This window comes from Mustela nigripes, chromosome 8 (genome assembly GCF_022355385.1).
Source record: "Mustela nigripes isolate SB6536 chromosome 8, MUSNIG.SB6536, whole genome shotgun sequence".
Classification (NCBI taxonomy): Eukaryota; Metazoa; Chordata; class Mammalia; order Carnivora; family Mustelidae; genus Mustela; species Mustela nigripes.
This window is the reverse complement of record NC_081564.1, coordinates 44,232,464-44,254,754: the sequence shown is the minus strand read 5'-3', so window position 1 is coordinate 44,254,754 and position 22,291 is coordinate 44,232,464. Positions and strand designations below refer to the sequence as shown.

At 47.5% G+C, this 22,291-nt stretch overlaps 1 protein-coding gene across 4 annotated transcripts in view; it reads right to left on the bottom strand.

Annotated features, from left to right (window-relative positions):
• CABLES1 (Cdk5 and Abl enzyme substrate 1) overlaps positions 1 to 22,291 on the bottom strand; it is a 124,482-nt gene that overhangs the window by 46,271 nt on the left and 55,920 nt on the right. For 3 of the 4 annotated variants that reach the window (XM_059409349.1, XM_059409346.1, XM_059409347.1), the window contains exons 2-3: positions 18,210 to 18,281; positions 12,697 to 12,789 (exon numbers count right to left, since the gene is read on the bottom strand). In XM_059409349.1, coding sequence (XP_059265332.1) covers positions 12,697 to 12,725 — 29 coding nt within the window. In that variant the 5' untranslated portion in view covers positions 12,726 to 12,789; positions 18,210 to 18,281. Of the gene's footprint in view, positions 1 to 12,696; positions 12,790 to 17,067; positions 17,348 to 18,209; positions 18,282 to 22,291 lie in introns of those variants that run through there. The other variant, XM_059409348.1, reaches the window with a different exon arrangement.

Below are 22,291 nucleotides of genomic sequence, written 5' to 3'. Positions count from 1 at the left end.
GATTTGTAGGGCAGCCCTGGACAGTGCATCCGCCCAGCGTCTGTCACTTTGTTCCCATGGCTGCATAGCGCTTCATGCCTCCCGCTCGGCAGGTCAGCCGTGCACTCATGAACGGGGGCGGGTGCATGCAGAAAGTAAAGCTGTTGAGACTGACGCCAGAAAACTAATGAGTATTATGAAATCTCAGGACCAGAGCCTACCAGGCGCTTTCTCTTCCCAGCCCCCATCCCTCCCCCAACTGCTTCCTCATCCCACAGTTGTGGGGGGTTGGGGGTTGGGGTGGGTGGGTGGTGGTGTCTCGACACCCCCCTCCCTCACTTTCTGAAGGGCTGGCAATTACATAGCAGATGAATGAAAATTAAAATCAAGATGTTCTTGTTTCCTCTATTTAAACTCTTATTAGCCGTGGGGGTGGGGGATGCTCTTCCTCCTTAGGAACACTCATTCCTGCATGTGCTACAGTGGGGAGGAGGGCAAGGCCAGACAACCTGTGGCTATTCCAAGGCCACTCTTCACAGGGAGCTCTGTCCCCTGCATCCTGGAGTGGGATGAAGACAATCTCCCAATTCTGGGAGTGGGAAGAAGGAAGGGGACTGTGGAGAAGAGGGACCAGAAGCCTGAGCAAGAGGCAGGGCTGAGGCCAGTGGCAGGTGCTTGGAATCTGGGCTGGGCCCTAGTGGAGGAGTGGAATTCCAACGGCTGAGAACAAGGAACACAGAGCCCAGGATGAAGGGAAACATGACCATGGCAGATGTGGCAGGCTCTCAGGCAGTCAGAGTAAGGGCAAATGGGGGCCACAGAGCTGGCCTCAGTTAGATGGTAGAAAGTACCGGAAGGTCCAGGCTAAATAGCCACCATACAAGATGGTGGTCTTATCCTCAGTGGCTGTGTTTGTCTACTAATCCTGAGTGCTCACACCACCCGCATCCTCACAGCCACCCCATGACTGCCGACACCACCACCACCACCACCACCACAGCACAAGCCTTCAGCACCGGCTTACGGGGGCACAGCTTATCCTACAGCGTACGGAGTGGTGGAGGACCCCTGAGAAACAGCTGTGTGCCATCTGCCCCTCCTCCCTCCCAACAAACACTTGCCTAGCACTTACTCTATGCCAGACCCTGGGGATCTGATGAGGGATGACAAAGATGGGAGCTCCACCCTCACAAAACCCGTGGTGGTGGGAGTGGCCTGATTGGGAAAGAGATTGCTCTCCAAGGGACAGCTAACCTGGCCTGAGGGAGGCAAGGTGGGCTTCCTGGAGGAAGTGACACCTAAGTCAAGCCCTGAGGAATAAGGGGCAAGAAGATACACTGGCGGAGGGACTGCATGAGTCCAGGCTGAGAGGAGAAAGAGCAGAAGGACTACTGGAGGAGCTGAGTATGCCAGAAAACTCTGCTGGCCTCATGTGCCTGACCCACCAGGGTCTCCACATCCCTCTGTGAGTCACTTTGACCAACTGTCTCGCTCACAGCTCAGCCTTAGAGGCTTTTCTCTAGAATAGCCACACTGAACTGTGCACTTACTAGGATCCAGTTTTGTACCTCCCCAACCTGTTTCAGTTAGTTATGTACCTCCCCAGGTAGAGGGGTATGAGTAGCCAGTTACCCTGGCTGCTCATACTTGTTCGATAATGACTGCACAGACCAGTGAAATGTGAAGGGAAAACAGGAGCAATGCTACAAAAAACACCAAATGCTTAGAAAGTATTCAATTAAGTCACTAAAAAGGGGGGTGGGGTGGGATGCTAGAATATCGGGAAAACACTGAAAATCCAACAGGATTCTGCACTTGAATTCTTGAGTCACTTTAAAAACATCCAATCTGAGGACGCCTGGCTGGCTCAGTCAGTAGAGAATGTGACTCTATCTCGGGATGATGAGTTCAAACCCCACATTGGGTGTCAAGATTACTTAAAAAAAAAAAAAAAAAAAAAAATCTTGGGGCTCTTGACTGGCTCAGTCAGAAGAACACAGGACTCTTGATCTCCAGGTCATGAATTCAAGCCCCACGTTGTGAGTACAGAGATTATTTAAAAATAAAATCTTTTAAAAATACGTAAAATAAAAATCTTTTTAAAAAATTTAAAAGTAAGTGGGGCACCTGGGTGGCTCAGTGGGTTAAAGCCTCTGCCTTCGGCTCAGGTCATGATCCCAGGGTCCTGGGATCGAGCCCCACATCGGGCGCTCTGCTCAGCAGAGAGCCTGCTTCCTCCTCTCTCTCTCTGCCTGCCTCTCTGTGATCTGTCTCTCAAATAAATAAATAAATAAATAAATAAATCAATCTTAAAAAAAAAAAAATTAAAAGTAAGTGAAATCTTAAATAATAAATAAATAAAATAAAGAAGCCCAGTCAGGACGTGGCAGCAATAGGTGGGAACAATGATGGGTGGTTTTGATGCCAGAGACAGAGTCTGATCAGCAGGTCCAGATGCAAAGAGGAGGCTTGGCATCAAAACGTGGATGGATGACCACTGACAGGCCTAAAGGTGAAGCACAGTGTTTAAGCAACACACGTGGTTTCTGCGGAGAGCTCTTCCACAGGTCACGAAACTCCCCTTCTAAGCACACACTGCCCGTCAGTAATCGTGCAAAGCTGACGGGGTCTCAGCAGCACAAGAGCAGCAGAGCTGGGAAGGCCACAGGCGCGGTCCTAAAAGGCCTCCAAAGCTGCGGACGGAGGGAGTCCTGGGGCTCAGGGAGCCCGGGAATGGTTAAGATGGTGAATGGTGACAGTGACAGCGACCAAAGCTGTGGCCAGACGAGCTCCCCAAGACAGGACAGGCATTGAAGCTCCTGGCAGTCGTGTGAGCAAGAAAGGGAGGAGGTCTTCGAGGGCTGGCTGCCATGACAAGTGACCACCTGCACATGGCTGACACACAGGACTGCTCATCTCTTGGTCTGGGAGCCCAAGTCCAAGCCCACGGTGTCCACAGGCCATGCTCCCTCTGATGAAGGCGCTAAGGAAGGTCTGCTCCAGGCCTCCCTCCCAGCTTCCAGTAGCGCCTTGGCAGGCATCAACGTAACACCAGCCTTTAGCCATGTGGCATTCTCCCTGCGTGCAGATCTGTGCAAACTACTCCCCCACTTTTAAAAAAGATTTTATTTATTTATTTGACAGACAAAGAGATCACAAATAGGCAGAGAGGCAGGCAAGAGAGAGAGGAGGAAGCAGGCTCCCTGCAGAGCAGAGAGCCCAATGCGGGGCTCGATCCCAGGACTCTGGGATCATGACCCAAGCCGAAAACAGAGGCTTTAACCCACTGAGCCACCCAGATGCCCCAAACTTCCCCCTTTTAACAAGGACACCCAGCAGATTAGATTAGGGGCCTGCCTGGCTTCAGTACAATCTCAACTAATTACATCTGCAATGACTCTGTAGCCAAAGAACTCATTCTGAAGTACTAGGCTTGGGACTCAGCAAAAGAATCTGGGGGGCAGGGGGTACACAAACCAGCCAAAAGCAGAGAAGGAGGAGGAAAACAAGCTGAGCATGAGGTCAGAAGTCTCACCTTGAGCCATGGGGCTCTCCACTACCTGCTCTCGTGTGCCCCAGGCCAGGACTGGTCACTGTGTCCTAAGCCCTGGCCCATTGGCCCCAACCCACATGCATGACGGTTTTCTCCTCTGACTGCTGTATTCCACTGGTGGGACCACGACCTGGTCTCCCCCAGGCTCCTAGGCCCTCTCATCATGCAGAGAACTGAAGCAGAACCACCAAGAGAAGGTTCTAACTCCCAAGCCCTACCTCTATGACTCATTTTATTTCCTGTAAATCAAACTGGTTGAAAAGCAGCAACCAGTGCTTGCATACTTCAAATACATCTGTACACCTGAAGCACTGAAAATCATTTCTCTCTACAGCAACGTGCGGAGTCCCAGGATAACCTCCATGCTTCTTCAAAAGGCGATAAAATCTGGCCTGAGGGTGTTGGCCCCGAGGTACTAGCATCCCCACTGGATGGTCGACGTGCCCAGCTGATCCCTTCCTTCTGCTGCTCACAGCACTAGGGAAGGTTCGAAGGAAAGCCAATGGCTCAGTACGGAGGGCATTCTGGGGGCCATTTGGGGTCGGGAGTCTGAGTGAGGCCTGGGGATGGCTGAAGGCTTCCTCAGTCTGTCCACTCACAGCCCCCCACGCCTGAGGTTTCGCTGACGCCTGGTTGCAGACATAGATGGATACAAATAAAGATGCTTCCCAGCCAGCCCATGCTACTGGGGTATGGGGGTCCTGGTCTTTTAACAAGGAAAAGTTCCTCGATGGGAAAAGCATGCTTGGGAGGGTTAGATGTTGCACAGAGCCTCACAGAAGATGCTCGACATCTATCAAATCAGGTACATTTATTTCAGAAGAGACAAGGCAATGACATTTTTTTTTCTTCTGAGAAGGTCAGTCCAGAAATTAGTTAGCAGCTTTATTTATTTATTTTTTTGAGATGTGCCATTTCCTCCAACTCATTTTTTCAAACTAAACTAGGCTGACAGATTGGGACTGATGAGATCACAGGCAAGGTCTTAATTTAGTTATTACCCGTCCCCTGCCTTCCCTCCAAAATTTTTAGTATAAAAAGGAAAGGCTACAACTTGACTTCAGTTACCATACTTTCCTCATCTGACTTTGGAAAGCAGATAAAGGGAGCTAAAATCTTTTATACCTTTTCCTTCCTGCTGAGTCCGCACTTTAAAGAGCCAACACTCCAGAGCTCACATCTTTGTGTCCACCCGCACCTCAAAGCCTTTTTAAACCTCTTTGAAAATTCCTCCCAAAGGATGAGACAGCCTAGTCAGTCACTGCAAAGAACACCTTTCTGCCTGTTCAGAGTGAAATGACTCTCAAAGCGGAGCTGGGGGCGGGCGCTTCCAGCGGACTTGGCAGCCATCGTCTGTGTGCCATGCAGATGCCTGAAAACTGGAGGACTTCGGTGGAGCGCTGAATGATACCACACGCCTGAGGAAAGGTGTCACCCACTTGCAATGAGGGCTCTTGCCTCCTATCATTCTCAAGGACAAACGTTCGACGCTCCGGAACTGGAAGCACCAAAAGAAAAGGACCATGATGGTTACTAAATAGAAATGCCCTAAAAGGTCACAGGCCACCTGCTGTCTTCGGTCTTCATGCTCAGAAGCTCCACTGTCTGCTCTGATGGCCCCGTTCTATCCAGCCAGCAACCCGCTTTCCACCAGCACTTGCTGGTCTGCCAAGGCTGGTCATCTGTAAGGGCGTATCTCATCCCCGAGGACCAAGGTTTGTCTTCACTTCTGCTGAACCTCTCTTCCCCAGCAGACAGAGGGGCTCTCGGTAAAGATGCAGATTAGAGCAAACTGTGCCTGGCTTTTCTCTAACAACCAAGTGGCCTGCGGCCCCCACCTCCCAACTCCCCTCCTCATGGGATTCTCAGGAGCACCTTGTTCCAGATGCTCTGGCACGGGATCACTGGTCATCTCTCCTCCATGACAGAGGGCTTGCTCATACATTTGTGATAGGTTTTTGAAGACTTCAAGTCATTTTTAAATGTTTGTTTAAAAAATAAACCCACTTTTAAAAGACAATACACAATATACATATCCACTAATTTTCTGTAAGAATAAAGTTACCAACAAAGTCCTGCAATGCCTGCCCTTGACTTTTGGTTAGCTGGAGTACTCCTGTTCAAGTGCAAGGGAGACCATGCTGGTCCTCTACTGGGCACCCTCCATGGCTCTCATCAGGCTCACGATAAAAACAGACATCATCACAATGCATCCTCCAAGACTTCTCTCTCCTTCTCTCTACTCCTCCCATGCCAGCTTTCCTACAGTTCTGCAGGCACACCGCTCACCCACGTTCCACCATTAGTGACTCAACTGCTGCTGTTCCACCTACCCTGAATGCCCTTCCCTGCTGGGAAAGCTCAGAGCTGGCTCCCTCACCTCCTTCAGACCTATGCTTGAAAGTTTCCCCACTGGGGTGCCTGGGTGGCTCAGCCTGTTAAGTAACTGACTCTTGATCTCAGCTCAGGTCATGATCTCAGGATCATGAGTTCAAACCCCACAATGGGCTGTGGAGCCTACTTAAATAACAAAAAAGGCTCCCCATCAGTAGGGCCTCCCCCACCCCCAGCCCACCTCCCCAGCTAGCCTGGAAGTCCCTGAAGCACGATCTTTGTCTGCTTTATTTATAGAAATATCCCATCACTACAAACACCCAGCACAGGGCAGGTGCCAGTACTCCCAAAGGGACCACTCTGCATTCCACATAGTTAAGGAACTACTTTATCTGGCACCTTCTGCCTGGACGCACGTCTCTTTCCCCAGAAATAAGTTATATATAAACTTATATACAGGCAGTTCAACGAAACGGACTCTGGCTGTTCCCATTCACTCTGTGTCATCCATCCTTCTATGAGGAGGAGGCCTGGAGAACCCTAGGCCACTGCAATGAGGCCATGCCAGTACAAATCCAGTGTTCTAAAACAGGACGCTCATGCTGACTTCAACAGGGCAGATGGGACTGACCCTGGCTGGGTGCGTGAGTGTTATGTTTGCCTCCATTAGGACAAGGTAAATGAGCTCACTCTGTGGTTACAACTCGCTGCCAGCCTCTCTGGAAAACAGTGTCCATCCAGATTCCAAGATACATTTCACTTCTGAAGAGTCTTTACCCTGTACTGAAAACCATCACCAACCTCCATGACAGTTACCCCTGCTGACGGAACCACCCTGAGCTGGGTCTAGCATCTCCAGCCGCTGGCGAGCTGCGGTGCAGGTGGTCATCCATCACAGCTCCCCTCCTCTCCCTGCCTCTGGCCCCCTGTACAGCCCGTGGTGAAACTTGCTAGCCTTGGCTCTGAGGAGCACTCAAGATGCTCCGGGGAAGATGGTGTGCCAGGCCCCTCAGGGTCCCCTTTAGGCAGACAGCAGTCACTGCGTGCAGGGGCTCTGGCTTCACAATCCCCTAGCTAGTGAATGCTGGGCTGAGTGATAACGAGGAACAGTCTAACATGTTGTGGAGATCGAGAAATGTCACGTCTATGACATTTCCGCTAATTTACTAACCTAGTGATTCCATCAGTGCAGAATTGAAGTTAACCTAACGTGGCTCCTTAGTGAGGTCATGTTGACGGCTATCAACCTCCACTCGCTTGGAAAGCACATGAACCATCTATTTCCCAGTCCTCCCAGCTCTGCCAGCAATCCGCCTGAGGCCTGCCTGCTCACTTGTGATGTTTAGGGCTCACCCACTGCTACCACCTTGGTCTCTTTTTGATTTTTTTAGGCAACATCTGCCTGGCAGTTGACTTAGAACTTCTTTCATTCTTGGTGATATTTTAAAGGTCATTTGTTGTTTCTAAATTCTTTCCGTTCCCTGGGATCTAGGCCCCGAGGACTGGCACTCACTTCAAAATATAAGGCCTCTCTGTTCACTTATTCCACAATAAGTGGTATCTATTTACTGAGCGCCAGTGGTGTGCCCAGCCCGACGCCTGGTTTAGAGTCGACATTTCACAGTTCCACCGGGTAGAGCAGCGAAAAGGAGGCCAGCGGCTGACTTCTGCTCGGTCTTTATACCATCAACCCCAAGAAGTTAACCATCTCTCCCTTCCCTCTTCTGAATGTGGTTTGAAAAGCCCCAGGGCTATCGCTGGTGTTTTATTTGATTGTGGCAAAATACATATAGAACAGAAAATAAATCAAGCATCCGTAGGTGTACGACTGGCCGTTAATAAGTACAGGCGCAAGGCCGTGCCTTCACCGCCACTGCTTCCAGAACTCTTCCATAACCCCACACAGAGGCTCCATCTCCCTTCACCCAGTCCCTGGCAATGTTGATCTGCAAGTGTCTCTCTAGATTTATCTCTTCCAGATACTCTGTATAAATGGAATCATACACTCTGTGAACTTCTGCGTCTGGCCTATTTTGGTCAGCATGATGTTTTCAGGGTTTATACCTACTTTATTAGGCATGTTAGCAGCCCTTTCATCCTTGATTACGGCTGAGTATTATTTCTTCACAGGGACAGCCCGTATTTTGTTTATCCGCAGACACCTGCTGATGGACACTCAGTTTGTTTCCACCTTCTGACTGTTGTAAACGGTGCTACTATGAACACTGGCACACAACTATGATTTGAACTCCTTTTTTCGATGCTTTTAGGAATACACCTGGTAGTGGGATTGTTGGGTTATAGGATAATTTTATGTTTAACTTTTTGAGAAACTGCCAAACTGTTTTCCATAGTGGCTATACCATTTTACATTCCCACCAGCCATGTACAAGGCTGCCAGCTATTCTTCCTTTTTCTCAATTCTTTTTCCTCACTCGGGACTTTAGGGCTCCTCAAACTATTCTTCCAAGCTTACCTACTAGTCTGGGGCCTTTAGCAAATAAATTTTTAAAAGAAGAATTCAATAGTTTTCTCAAAATCCACCAGGACATACTGTCTTATAATATTTAGATTTTTAACCTCCCACCTCTCCCTTTGATTACGAAAACGAGCTTTGCAATCTGATGCCTGGATCTGGATTCTACCCCTCACTTTCCAGTCATGTGCTCCAGCTTCCTCCTTTGTAAACTGGGATGTTGAGTGTTTTCGTTTACTATGGCTGCGGTAACAAATCGCCACAGTCATTAGCTTAGAACAAGAGTCATTATCTTATTAACTCTGGTGGTCAGAACTCTGAAATGGGTCTTGTAGGGCTAACATCGAGGGGTTAGAGCCAGATCCCCTGAGGGCTCAAAGAAAGAATCTGTTTTCTTGCCTCTTACAGCTTCCGCCACAGTCCTTGGCTCAAAGCCCCTTTCTCCATCTTCAAGGCCAACAATGGCGAGTGAGTCTTTCTCACATCCTATCACTCTGACATAGACTCTGCTGCCTCCCTCTTCTACCTTTAAGAACCCCGGTGATTACCTGGGCAAACCTAGATAACCCAGGATCCGCGACCTCAACTCCCCTTGCCATGTAACCACATATTCACAGGCGCCAGGGATACGACGTGGACATCTCTGGCCAGCATCATTCTACTTAACACTTATTGTGTTAAGCAATACCTTCTTCTCAAGGTTGTTTCTAAATTCTCTGCATTCCTCAAAATACATAGTTCTGAAGACTAGAAGTCACTTAGAAGATCTCTCTACTCACTTACTCAACAAATACCCACTGAATTAATGAAACAAAGCATATAAAGTACTTAGAGCCTCGTACCCAGTAAGCACTTAATAAATGTTACCCATCATCACTGTATGATCCACGTGTTTTATAATCCCTTTTGGCCATGGGATTGTAGCCACAAGAATCCACTTCATAGTCTGAACATTCTGGGACCAGTCTTCCTAAAACCCAGCCAAGCACTACCTTTTTTCACAACCATCAAGTCCAACACAACTTTCCCATCACTAACCTGTGTATGGGTTACAACAATAGTGGAACCGGAGCATGGCGGATCCCCTCACCATATCCCCTGACCGCGAGGAGATGAAGCACAACATGGGGCTGGTCAAGAACTCATGATACCATCTGGTTCCAATAGCAGAGCCGAAGCTTCCATCACTGGGTCTCTAACCTGTGTCCAGCCTGCAGCCTTCAGCCCCACCTGGCTCAAAGGTCAGCAACATGACCCCGAAACACGCTGAACGTGGTGCTCTGTACTTTACTAGCACACGAAGCCTTCCAGCAGGTCCCCAAGGCCAGCTGCAGAGAATTCACTGATTTTGAAGAAGGTGATGATAGATTTTCCTTCAAGAAGAGTCCATCCTCCGTCAGAACCACACCTTTTACTGAAGGTGCTCACCTCTACCTCAGATGTTGTTGAGATTCCTCTAACATCACAGAAAGAAGTGGGAGAACATGAAGCTGGCCGAGACCCCAATGTTTGTTTCTAAGCAGCTACCCTGACATTGATCATTATGTCCACCTGAGTTTGATGCAAGTGTTGTCTTTTATCATATTTGGTCCTCCGTTTTTATGATTTTTCTCCTTCCTGTTTTAAGCTGTTTTTCCATACTCACGGGTTGGCAATGAATCCCAGAACAGATGCTTCCTTCCCCTGGTGTCTGAGCCTGGAGCCCCAATTCCCCTCCATGGTGGTGGCTCTGTCACAGAGTCAGCAGGCCTGGGGAGAGCAGCCTCCATACCGAGGTCTTCAGTCCAGAGTGGCAAGTAGGCCCCAGGTCCAGCCTGCAGTCTTGAGAGTCTGGTGTGTGCCAGTCGGAGATCATCATGAAGACACTTGGCTTGAGTGGGAACCGCTGTGAGACTGGGCTTCAGGACTCTGATGGGCCCTTCTCGGTCTCCTTCCCCATGTATAAGAGGCAGGATACCACTACTCAGGCCATTCCATTTGTAGTCCAGATCTTTAAGCTCTCTAATGAACACATCTGGCCTTACCTGTAAAGCCTCAATCCTTTCCAACCCTAGCAGGCAAACCTGAGCTCAATCCTCACTGCAACAATGTGCCCTCTGGTGTTGTGCCACACAGGTGCCTCAGTACACCCAAGGTGGCAGAATCGTAGACCCCTGCCCATGCACCCGCCCCTCCCCTCGGAGAGCATGACCAGGATCCCTCCTCCCCACCACCACTGGACTAGAGCTCATCCACATGTCCCTCTGTTGGGACAATCTCATGGCTGCTGCCGAGCCGAGGTGGGGGCAATTCTCCTTCCCTTTCTCAAAAGGCTGGGTCACATCCTCCCATTCATTAGCTCTTGACCACAATTTCCTTCTGTCATCTCAGAAACCATATTATCTTCCTGGTATCCCCTCAGGTTGTTTCTTTCATCTAAGGACAATCCAGCCTTGCCAATAACGCAGAGGAAGAGAGGAGAGCACCTCCAGCCCTTTTATTGTCCTCTGGCACAGGAGAAGCTGCTCTCACCTGGGCAGATACAACAAACTGTGGCCCAGCCCATAGCCTGTGGGTCCCACAACAGCTCTTAGCTTGCTTTCCTGCCCTAAATTCCAGTTCTCAGATCTTCAGATAAGCTAATAATCCTTCCTGACTCCTTCTGGAAATTTCCCAGCAAAACTGCTAGCAACTGCATGCTTTCTGGACTGTTTATGCTGTTCCTGGGTCAAAGGTGTGCCAGGAAGGCCAGCTCTGTCCTGTAGGCCGGCAAGCCCATCGGCCCAAATATCTTCCTCACTACATCCTCTTGCTACAGCAGGCCAGGAGCTTAGCTGCCTCTGCACCCTTCCACAGCATCAGCACCCCCAGAGATGGGCAAGCCTACTCATCTGGCCCACTCCTTTGGTTCTGTCTTGATTTTATTTGGGAATTAAAGGCTATCTACGTTTATTTTATGGTTAAAAATTATGACAAGAACACAAATGTAAATAAACAATGATTAATTATACTAAAAATGGCATGAGTGAGGTTTCAGTTCGGTAAGAGCCTCAAAAGAAAAATAAAACAGGATGGTTCAGGAAATAAGGCACAATAACTGTGAGAGTGAGACTGAGTGAGAGAGATTCAGAGTATTCGCTTTAACAGATGACAGCTGGGTAATTTTAATTAAAAACTGTATTTAAAATAGGAATATACACCGACTACACAAACCCTAGTTGATGAGGGAACTCAGTTCTGCTATTCTGAAACCACTGAAAAGCTGGAAAATTATGTTCCCTATTTCAGTTGGTTTAAAAAAATAGGTATTTACTTCCAAGAAAACAAATCTTTAAACTCTATCATCATTGGTGGTATCTTTTGGGTTATACAGTGCTATTTTATACCAAATTATAGACAGGTACACTGGGCCTTGGTCCATGCATCTAACTCAAGACTTTTTTAGCAACTTTCATTTGATATGGCTCAGAGATTATTAGTGGGGGCTATATGGTTTTCTGTAAATCCAGAGGCACTAAAACAAAATGGTCCTTAGGCAGGACCTCTGCTCTAGGGTGGTGTCTCTAACCTTCCTATTCACAGGGAACACTCGGCAGGTCACAGGTCAACGGGGAGGAGCCTAAAGGTCATAGGTTAATGGGGGAAGAGCCTAAAGGGTACAGAGCATCAGGGACCCTGAGGTCTTATAGCTCTGTTTCCTTGCTGCCATCAGGCTGCTGTGAGTAGACTTATCCGCAACAAGAATCCGACCTATTTGTTGCCAGGAGTTTTAATATCAGGGTTATAGAAATTTCCATCACAGTCACTTTCATTTAATAGCACTTTCCAAAAGAACAATGGAAGAACTGGAGAGACATGTGTTCCAGATCTCAGTAGCCCAGGAATAAAAATCGGCACCCAAAAAGAACCTGCTGGCAAATTTGTCATTCTGCTCTCCTACAGAGCCCTCAGAGCCAGCACCAAAACTAAGTTCAGGCACAGACCTGGCGGGATATTTACTGACCAGAGCATACAGCCCTAGTGAAAAAAAAGAAAACCGAACAAAGCAGAAAAAGAAAAAAACAAAAAACAAAAAGTAACTTTTTCTGTTAGGTTTTCTATAAAAATGTATTTGAGTGCAATTAGATAGATAGTCCATCAGAGAATCTCACTGAGCCTTTAGTCACTATCAGGGAGCATTATTTTCTACAGTCTTCTCTAGATGTTTCTAGTGGGAGTGGGGTGGAAAACAGTCCATTTGGGATGGTTCTATGAGGTCCTGTTTGTGAGAACAGTGTGGGATTCTCTGGCCAGGCCAACAGTCCCCCCACCCATCGTCACTGGAACACCTCCTACTGCAGGGAGGCTGACAGGGCAGCTCTCGCTAGCGTGGTACCTGCCATTCCTGGTATCGTGCTGCCGCATGTTCTTGATAAAATGAATCTTCTTAAAGTTCTTTGGTCTGGGCGAACCTGAGAGAGTTCGACATCTGAAAAATAAAGTCATTTCAAAAACACGGGTCAGTTGCTTCTAGGACAGCTGAGACATCTCCACACAAAGACAGGAAGGAAGACCAGACAAATGGTTTGAATCACCCCCAGGATAATGAGGACAATACGGCTAGAAGCTTTAAAAAAAAAAAAAAAAGCCACACACCAACGAAAGACAACTTCCTTGATAATCCTGATAATCATTTATATGGGTCTCTGAAAAGCCAGCTAATGAAAACTATTGTCCTCAGTTACAATAACATAACCCCCACGGATTCCAAAGCCATTATTCTTTCTTGTCATCTTAAAAAGAATCCTCCTGTATCAACACTGGTAATGGGAACAGAAAACTGTAAATTTAAAGAATTTACAGGGGGAAGAAAAACACTGGAAAATTTAGTTTAAGAGCAATGCCAAATCATTTTTCTTCCATAGCAGGACTCTGGCCTGAACCACCTGGACGGCTGTTCCAGCTTAACTTGCTTAACTTGTACGCCTGGAAGTCATGGCTTTACTTTGAAAGGGCGGCTGTTTTCTTTCTTTTTTTCCTCAATATTCATTTTTAAATGAATATTTGTTGAACAAAATGACTTGGATTCAAAGTTACTTTTTTCCTGGAATATATGACACTGCTTGCACTACAGGACTAACAACACACGACAGGCTACAAAGATCTTGTTTGTGTATTTTTCAAAGTTACCTGGCAAACTCTAAAGTTATACAACTGTAACAGCAAGAAAAAGGGCAAGAAAAAAAAAAATCAACAAATAAGTCTGAAATTTGGTCCTGTCTTCAGAAAAGGAGCTGTGACGTCTCTGGGTTTCTGCTACCCATTTTTTTTTTTTTTTTTTTTTTGGTCTACTTAAACCTGTCTGACCATTGGCCCCAAGGGCTGGCTCCTGCCACGGGTCGTGGGTACCTGGGACCTTAGGCTTCAAAGAGTGAGTTTTAGAGCAGTAGTGCCTGGCTTCCCAAAGCTATGCTGAGCTCTGGGCTGGGGCCACCACCGATGGTTGGTCAGTTCTGAACTCTGAGGCTTCAGGTAAGACTGACAAGATGACCCAACAAGGAGGTACAGCTGAGGGCTGGTGGGCCACGGGGGCATGCTGGGGTACAGGTGTGGGCAACAGGGATGGTCACAGACCTGCACAGCAACTCCAAGGGAAACTGGGTGCTGTCCCTGGCCTAGACGTCAGGTGTATGTTTCCCCAAGCCCCCTCATTCACCCTCTAGTAAAGACCCAGTCTTCCTAGAAGCCATACCCTGAGAATGCAGAGAATGATTTTTTCCCCCACTTAACTTGGAAAAAACAACATATTGAAGTGAATGAGTGCAGGCTAAAGCAAAGACATGGTATCAGACACTTGGTAGGTTTCATCGGGGAAAAAGGGGGTTCCCCAGTCCTTGGGTCTAGAGAAGGGAAAGCCCCCCTGTAAGTCATGTCCACCACATCAGGGCAGGGTCCATGGTCCATGCACACCACCCATGTGGGCGTCTAAGATACTTCAGCAGAAACCACGGTCCTCGCTGCTTCCAGCCCCAAACTCACCAACTCTGACACCCTATCACTTGTAATATATTTCAGATCCCTCCTGGCCCTGTTGTGAGGAATAACGCAACGTTATATACAAGAGATTCACCAACTGTCAGGTGACACATTCCAATACATCTGTACAAACAAGTAAATATTTGTATACAAATCTCAGTGTTGTGATTATTAACATACCATTAACTAGAAAGCATGCATATTGTTACTATTTGTTTCTTTTATTCTTAAAATTGTAGCTATCACCACTGGTCCTGAATTCCTGGTTTTAGATTCTTTCAAAGACCTTTATTTAGTTGATGTTTCCTGTGGCCTCCACTCGGGGTCTGAATAGACAGCACCCATCAATCCCCCTTCCCACTCCAAGTTTCCAAACTCAGAGTTAGTCTTAACTGAGGTTCAACAGCACGGTGCCTCAGTCTGCCTTCTTGGGGCAGCTCCCTGGAAGCAGACCGAGGACCCTGAACTGCCTCAGTTCTACCTCCAAAATGACCATTTGAGTCTGCAGGCCCCAAATGTCTCTCTCATACAGACTACACACTGCAGAAGGTTCTAGAGACATGTAGCTACTGGAGAGAAGACAATCTCCGAAAGCATAAGGCTATGCTTCCACTGGTTTCTGGAGAGAGCCAAGTGTCCAACAGTGTCCTCACACCCTTACCCTGCTTCCTCCCAAATAGCAGAGCTTCCTGAGCCAGCCAGACTGAGGACAGTGGGCCAAGGGCTCTGAGGGTAAAGGATAGGTATTCCTGCCCCCCAGCAGCTGGAAGCTGGTACCCTTCAGGTTTAAGCACAATATTCCTCTGCCTCCTGCTAGAACTGGAAGTTGGCAACAGGGCCACAGGTGGTTGTTGGCACTCACAGGGAAAGGAGGAGGCACCAGTAATCACTAAACGGTACAGTAGCCAGTACCCATCAACCCAGACAGGCTGGAAAACAGGGGCAGGTGGAGATGGCTGGCACATCTGCCACCACCAAACTGAGGTTTTTCTGGACACCTCATAGCAATGTCCTGGGCCTTAATAAGGGTACCAGGTCACCACCAGGCAGGTGCAAAGTCCAAAGCCTCTCATTAGGAATACTTAACTCTTGGAGTTCTAGGCAGGTGCAGGACACTAACTTACTAGCAAACTGTGATATGCAAGAGAAAAGTGAGACTTTCAAAAAGAATGTATCAGCCCCCAATTATAAGGGCATATGCTACTAATCTAGCCCCTCCTTCAGCAAGTTGTGTGTTGTCTTGCATTTTTTTTAAAAGCATTCAACTAACCCACCAGGGAATCTAAAATGTTTTAAAAGAGAACTGTGGCATTAGCAACAATTGCCAAGGAAACTGGAAGACCGAGCCCTCAGTTTGTGGCAGGTTAAGCAAAGAACGAATTAATTTCAGTATCCATTTAAAAACATACATCTTAAATGATGCAAAATTAAATTAGGATAGAATTAAATTAAAAACTAATTTAATGAAAGATTAGCTCTTTCTTGTTAGCACTGATTACAGCCTACACTTAATTATGCAAAAGGTTTTTAATAGATGCCTTGCAGCCATTTGTTCAATGTGCTGAGTTTGAAAGCAAGCTGGGCTAATAGCCTTCCGCCCCCACGGTTCCCAGAACACTTCAGTATCCTTACTGGTACATTCATTTCACAAAACTGCCAGCCAGAAAGGACCTCAGAGAACAGTCAATTTGCCCTCCCATTTTACAGATGGGAAAACTGAGGCCCCAGAGAAGCTAAATAAAATGTCCAAGGCCCTGTAACCAGTTAGTAGAAAAATCAAACCAAGAATTCAGGACCCCAGACGCCCAAATGAATATCCCTTCTGCTATACCATGCTAATTTTATTTCCGAGAAATAAGCACATTTTTAAGTTAGTTGTTATTTTTATTCCTATTGTAATTCCACACAGCATTACATTAGTTTCACGTGTACAATACAGTCATTCAACAATACTGTACAGCATCTAGTGCTCATCCTTTCTAAGTAAATATTAGAACTTTGGAAAAAAAAAAAGTCTATTATGGAAAATAAAGCCTTCCCAAACCGCCCAAGTTCCCCCTGGTTTCAGACTTGTTTTTTAAATTTTGTATTTACACAAGATTTGTTGGAAATTAAGTATTCTATAAGTAAGTGTTGGATAAGTTATAGCTAAGGCAGATAAGCCCTTTTTACTGTGGTCATTTGTAGTATCCGACAACGAAGGGTAGAGGGCAGAAGTTCAGCCTGGGTGGACTCTGGAAGGAAGGTACAGAGGTGAACATGCGGCACGTGACCAAGCACACAGCACCGTACTGCTCCTCGCCCTTCTCCCCGCCCCCCTTTAACCACCTGAATCCCTGAGGACAGAGTAACATATTTTTACCCGGTTTTCGCTGACTCACAGCTACTACACTGTTTCAACTGAGGCTTCTCACAGCCTCTGGACACACCAAGCGCTTTTTAGTCCTATTCACTGATCTCCCCATTTGTGGCCAAGAGTGACCTTAACCTGCTCCAATACCAAAGCCGCTCACAGCCACCTGAGAATATTTTTCCTCCACTTTCTAGGATTACTCTGGACCAGAGCCAGCTCCCTAAGTGGACTTTTTGTGCAGCTTTTTACAGGACTACCTAAGGAAACCGCCTTCTCCCAACATTTAATAGCGAGGGATAGAAGAACACTCACACCCAAGGCACATTAATCACACAGTCACACGCCATTCACCCTAAACGGGTCCCAGAGATTACGTACATTTTCAGAAAGACTTTGAAAGTGGAAATCGGACCGGCTGGCTCTAACTTTTGTCTTTGCAACATCCGCAGCTAGACTCCGCTATCACCCAATACTTTTGATCAAATCCGCCACCGATGTTCCAGCTTCTAGCCAGGTAGTCCGTGGACAGGACTAACCCGGGAGCAAAGCCCCAGGCTGGGAAGGAGCGGGCTTTAGGGTGAGAAGCCTCGGTCCACAGCCGCGCTCTTTCAAGCTCAAAAAAGGAGCCCACACTCCGGAAACTGGGCCAGGAACCAAAGCAAAAGGTATGCGGACGTGGATACCGGAAGCTGGGCTAGCCAATAGGAGCATAAGTTCTTCCATGGGCCGCCCCCGGCGCAATCCAGGCGCATGCCCTGTGAAGCCGTGGCGCATGCCCTGCGAAGCCGTGGCGCCTGCCCTGTGAAGCCACGGCGCATGCCCTGTTAAACATCTGTGCCCCATCCTGGCTCAGTTCCTTCTGCCGGAGGAGCACCCCGCGACCAACTGCGCTGAACCGCCACGACGATCGAAGGAGCTATGCTGTGTCAATACAGTCTCCTCCACTCAAAAAGGGCCAGGGGAGACCAAGACATAGATGGGGGTGGGCGGGGAGGTGCAGGATGAGAGCAAGGAAAGCTGCCGAAGGCACAGCACAGTTCAGCAACTGCTATCTCCCAAACACCTTGCAAGCAAGCACCTTTCCAATCCCAGTGGAGAAATCACTTTCAGCCCAAGGAAGCCCTCACAGCTATCCCCATTGAGTTCCCCCAGCAACTGGTGATGGAGTCATGTGGTGGGCACCTGCTAATGAAATCCAGGATCGTGATCACTATGTCACTGCGCCTAAGAAAGCTGGGACAATGATGAGCTCGTCTTCAAGCAGCAGCTTTCCCCTTGCAAAGGAAACAGCACGCAATCCACCACGCAAACTGGGCTTTCCCAATACATAATTGACATTTAATACTGCTCTAGTGGTCCTCAGACTTGGTGTTTCCAAACTATGAGTCTGGGGATCAGGCCACCATTTAAAAAGATTAATTCTGCTGATCAAAGGCTTAAAAAAAAAAAAATCAAACTTTAGCTGTCATATTGTACTTCAGGCCACTTACATACACATAAATGCAACAGTAAAAACTTACCTCCGCAGAGGGGCATTCTCCTCAATATCTTCCAGGGTCTCCAAGGATGATCTCTGGGAGATGAGGCGACGTCTGCAGGAAAGAGGGAAGAAAATCTACAAGTTAAAACCGGATTGTAAAATGGATCGGCATTTCTGTAATCTAAAACTGTTCTAAAAACTAAAGTTCATTAAAAAAAAAAAAAAAAGACTAGACAAAAGCTGTCTTTTAAGAGGCTGTCATGTTCCCAGCCTGCACCCTAAATGCCAGGCCCATCTCACCCTGCTGAATTTTGAACATTCCCCCTGGTTAATAGGGCCACTTGATGTTGATCAGGGAAGTGACTGATGTTTTTACGCTGCAGTTTTATCAAAAAAGACAAGGTCCCTCTTATTTAACTTGGAAACTGTGCAGTTTTTATAAAACATTAGATTATACTGTTAAGTATTCAAGTACCCCATGGTCTGAACCAAGTTAACTGATAAATATTACATTTTAAAACCATATTAAATAAAATCTCAAAATCATTAGGATGCAATAAAAAAGTTATGGTCTCTGGATGGCCATGATTTCAAAAGCAACTAGCAACGTGGAAGACATTACTCCTTTGGGAAAGTTTCCCTGGGACCATAAGATTAGACACCTGGGCATGATTAGGTAAAACATGGACTCTGGGGCTGCTAAAGAATTGCAAACCACCAGCCAAAACCTCCTTAATCTAATTCCTTTTGCCAGATGAAAGAACAGGTGAATCCCATGGTGAACATAGAAGGCCCTGGCATGTAGTCTGGGACCCCACAGGCTCTCATCCAACATTCAGGCCAGGGTGTTCACCCTGGACAAAGAAGTCCATTCACAAAAGCACATAACCTGACAATTTCCCTATCAAAAAGCTGTATCCACATCTTCCTACACCAGGAAAATAAGGTGCTTATTTGGAAAAGAACCAAATTTGAGGGGCGCCTGGCTGGCTCAGTCAGTAGAGCACTCAACTCTTGATCTCGGGATTGTGAGTTCAAGTCCCATGCTCGGTATAGAGATTACTTAACAATAAAATCTTATGGGGCAGCTGGGTGGCTCAGTGGTTGGGTGTCCAACCCTTGATTTTGGCTCAGGTCATGATCTGGGGGTTATGGGATCAAGCCTTACATCCGGCTGAGTGTTCAGCTCAGAGTCTGCTTCTGCCTCTCCCTCTACTCATCCCCCTACTCATCTGTGTTCTTTATTATGCTATTAATTAACTAATTAATTAAATCTTAAAAAAGGAAAAAAGTAGTCTGTATGCCCAAGGTGGGGCTTGAACTCACAACCCTGTGATCAAGAGTCACGTGTTCTACCAACTGAGCCAGCTAGGTACCCCCGATTTGTTTTCTAAAAGCCAGTACACCTGGGACACTTGGGTGGCTCTGTCAGTTGAATGTCTGCTTTCAGCTCAGGTCATGATCCCAGGGTCCTGGGATCGAGTCCCAGCCGGGAGTCTGCTTCTCCTTCTGCCTGCTGCTCTGCCTGCTTGTGCTATCTCTTTCTGTCTCTCTCACTCTCTCCGTCACATAAATAAATACATCTTTAAAAGAAAAAAAAAAAAAGCCAGTAAAGCCAGTACATCTGATGGTCTCTTCATGAGTTGAACAGGTATAGATTCACACACACACACGAGAATTTAAGGTCTGGTACCCTTAAAGGGAATAAAAACCAAATCCCAAATACCCACTGGTTCCTTTAAATTTGGTGACTGTGCTTCTCTTCTTCATGAAGGGAACCCAAGCAATATCCATTTGACCTTCGAACACCATGGGACTGGCTGTGCAGGTCCATTTATATGTGAACATTTTTGATAACTACAGAACAGGACTGCAAGTATATTTTAACATTCCTTATGGTTTTAACATTTTCTTTTCTTCAGATTCCTTTATTGTAAGAATACAGTATATAATACCTATAATGTGCAAAATATGTGTTCATCAACTATTTGTCATTGGTAAGGCTTCCTTCTGGTCAATAGTAGGCTACTAATAGTTGTGGGGGAGTAAAAAAAAAAAAAAACTACATGCAGATTTTCCACTACACATAGGGGTAGGGGGCAGTCAGTGTTCCTAACCCCCACGTTGTCTAGGGCCAACTGCATATATTCTCTGAGATGGACATACAGAGCTTGCAAACAACATTATAGTCAAAAGGCACCCTGAAAACAAAGATAAGATGCCCGCCCTTCCCACATAAAATAAGCCCGTGTTCACGGCCACAAGGGCATGCCCTGTGGTGTTAACCCAGGGGTGCTCCTCTCTGCCTCCTGCCACCTGTTAGATCCTTCCAAGGCATGTAATAAACTCTCCCCTTGCTTTCTATCCTCAGAAAGCCCAAAATGGAAGAGAAGGCTCAGGGCAGGGGGCTGACCTTCACCAGGCTCTTTCCACCCTTCAGTCGGCCTCATAAGCTAAGTCCATTATGACACAAAGTCCTCATCCCTGGGCACAGGTAACAAGCAGAGGTCTACGGCACGTTTATTTTTTTTTTTAAGTTTTATTTATTTATTTGACAGAGAGAGATGACAAGCAGACAGAGAGGCAGGCAGAGAGAGAGGAGGAAGCAAGCTCCCTGCTGAGCAGAGAGCCTGATGCGGGACTCGATCCCAGGACCCTGAGATCATGACCTGAGCCGAAGGCAGAGGCTTTAACCCACTGAGCCACCCAGGCACCCCTCTACGGCACGTTTAAATGACTGACAATGCATACCCTTCTTGGTAAGCAAGCAGATATTAAGAGCCAAAGCATTACGTTCCGACATCAACAAATGGGAAGACGCAGTGACCGGTCCTCCCATGGAATTGGCAGGTTTCCCTGCCCCATCTGAGGGTTACAATCTGGGCCTTTCCACACAGTCCCTGAATACTTTTGAGGCCAATGTGGCTCATATTCAACTGTGCACACAGTTTCCCTAAAGCCCCCAGACTTATTTGAGAACATTATCTTCCAAATGCTGACTCTGTCTAGACATGGAAGTGCTAACTAATCGTGAGGAGACTGCTTCTCTGGATACACCTCCACCTGGACCAAATTAATTCACTTATTATTAGGGCTGATGGTTCACTGCAGAGTGACTCACCGTGTGCTTCTGACACTCGGGGCTGCTTACTGAATCCACTGACACTGAAAACTTAAGGAAAGGTCACTGGGAGAAGAGAGGGGGAAAAAAATCACATGGAAAAACACATGACTGGGGTTAACAGGGGGAGAGACAAGGCAGGACCCAGGGCCAGTATTTGGAAAGTGTCTTTTAGGCAGAAGTGTCAGCGTAGTAACCATGAGTAGTTATCCATATGAACTGACGGCGGTAGAGGAGCTACCCGGCCACCCCAAAAGGCCTCCTGGCCACCGCTGTTGTCAACCCAGTCGGCAGCAATTCTGGGGACCTGAGGAGAGTGAAGGGCAAGGTGGGAACTGTACCCGGGACATCTTCATCAGGCCTTCTAGAAAGGGGCTGTCTCTTCTTAGCATTGTAAGCCAAGTGCCTCTGAGAGAGAGAGCTGATGGGGGCAGGGGGCTAAGTGCCAGAAGAGCCTCACCAGAGCTGAACTCTGAGCTCACTGCTGTCCCTGCTGATCAGGAAGCCCAGGCAAGGTCATCCTGGGGGCCAGCTGGGTCACCTGGTCAAGGGCAATCCCCTTAAGGGGGTGGGGGGGATGTGAAGCAGCAGGTTGGCTCAAAAGCAAAGAGCAGACAGTGGGCACCGCAGGGAACAGCGTGGGACTCTGACAGGACCAGCAAGTGATGAGGAAAATGGCCCCTGGCCTTAGCCTCAGTGTCAAACAAGAAGTTAAGTTTGGATCATTGCTCTCTCCCTTGGCTGCCCATTGGGACTCCTGGGGCCCTGTTAAAAATCTCTAGGGGGCAAAACATAAGATTTGAGAGCAAGAAGGGGCGTGGGCCATCTGGGCCAACCAACCCTATCCTCACAAAAAGGCAATTTCCTCCGTGGCTCCAGCGCTGCCCTTCCTGGCTATGAGACGGGCCACTGGAGGGCACAGTTAGGCCTTCACAGGTGTGAAGGAAGCAAGGGCCTCATGGATACCTCAGTCACACAGGTGATGGGTGAGCTGAGGTCAT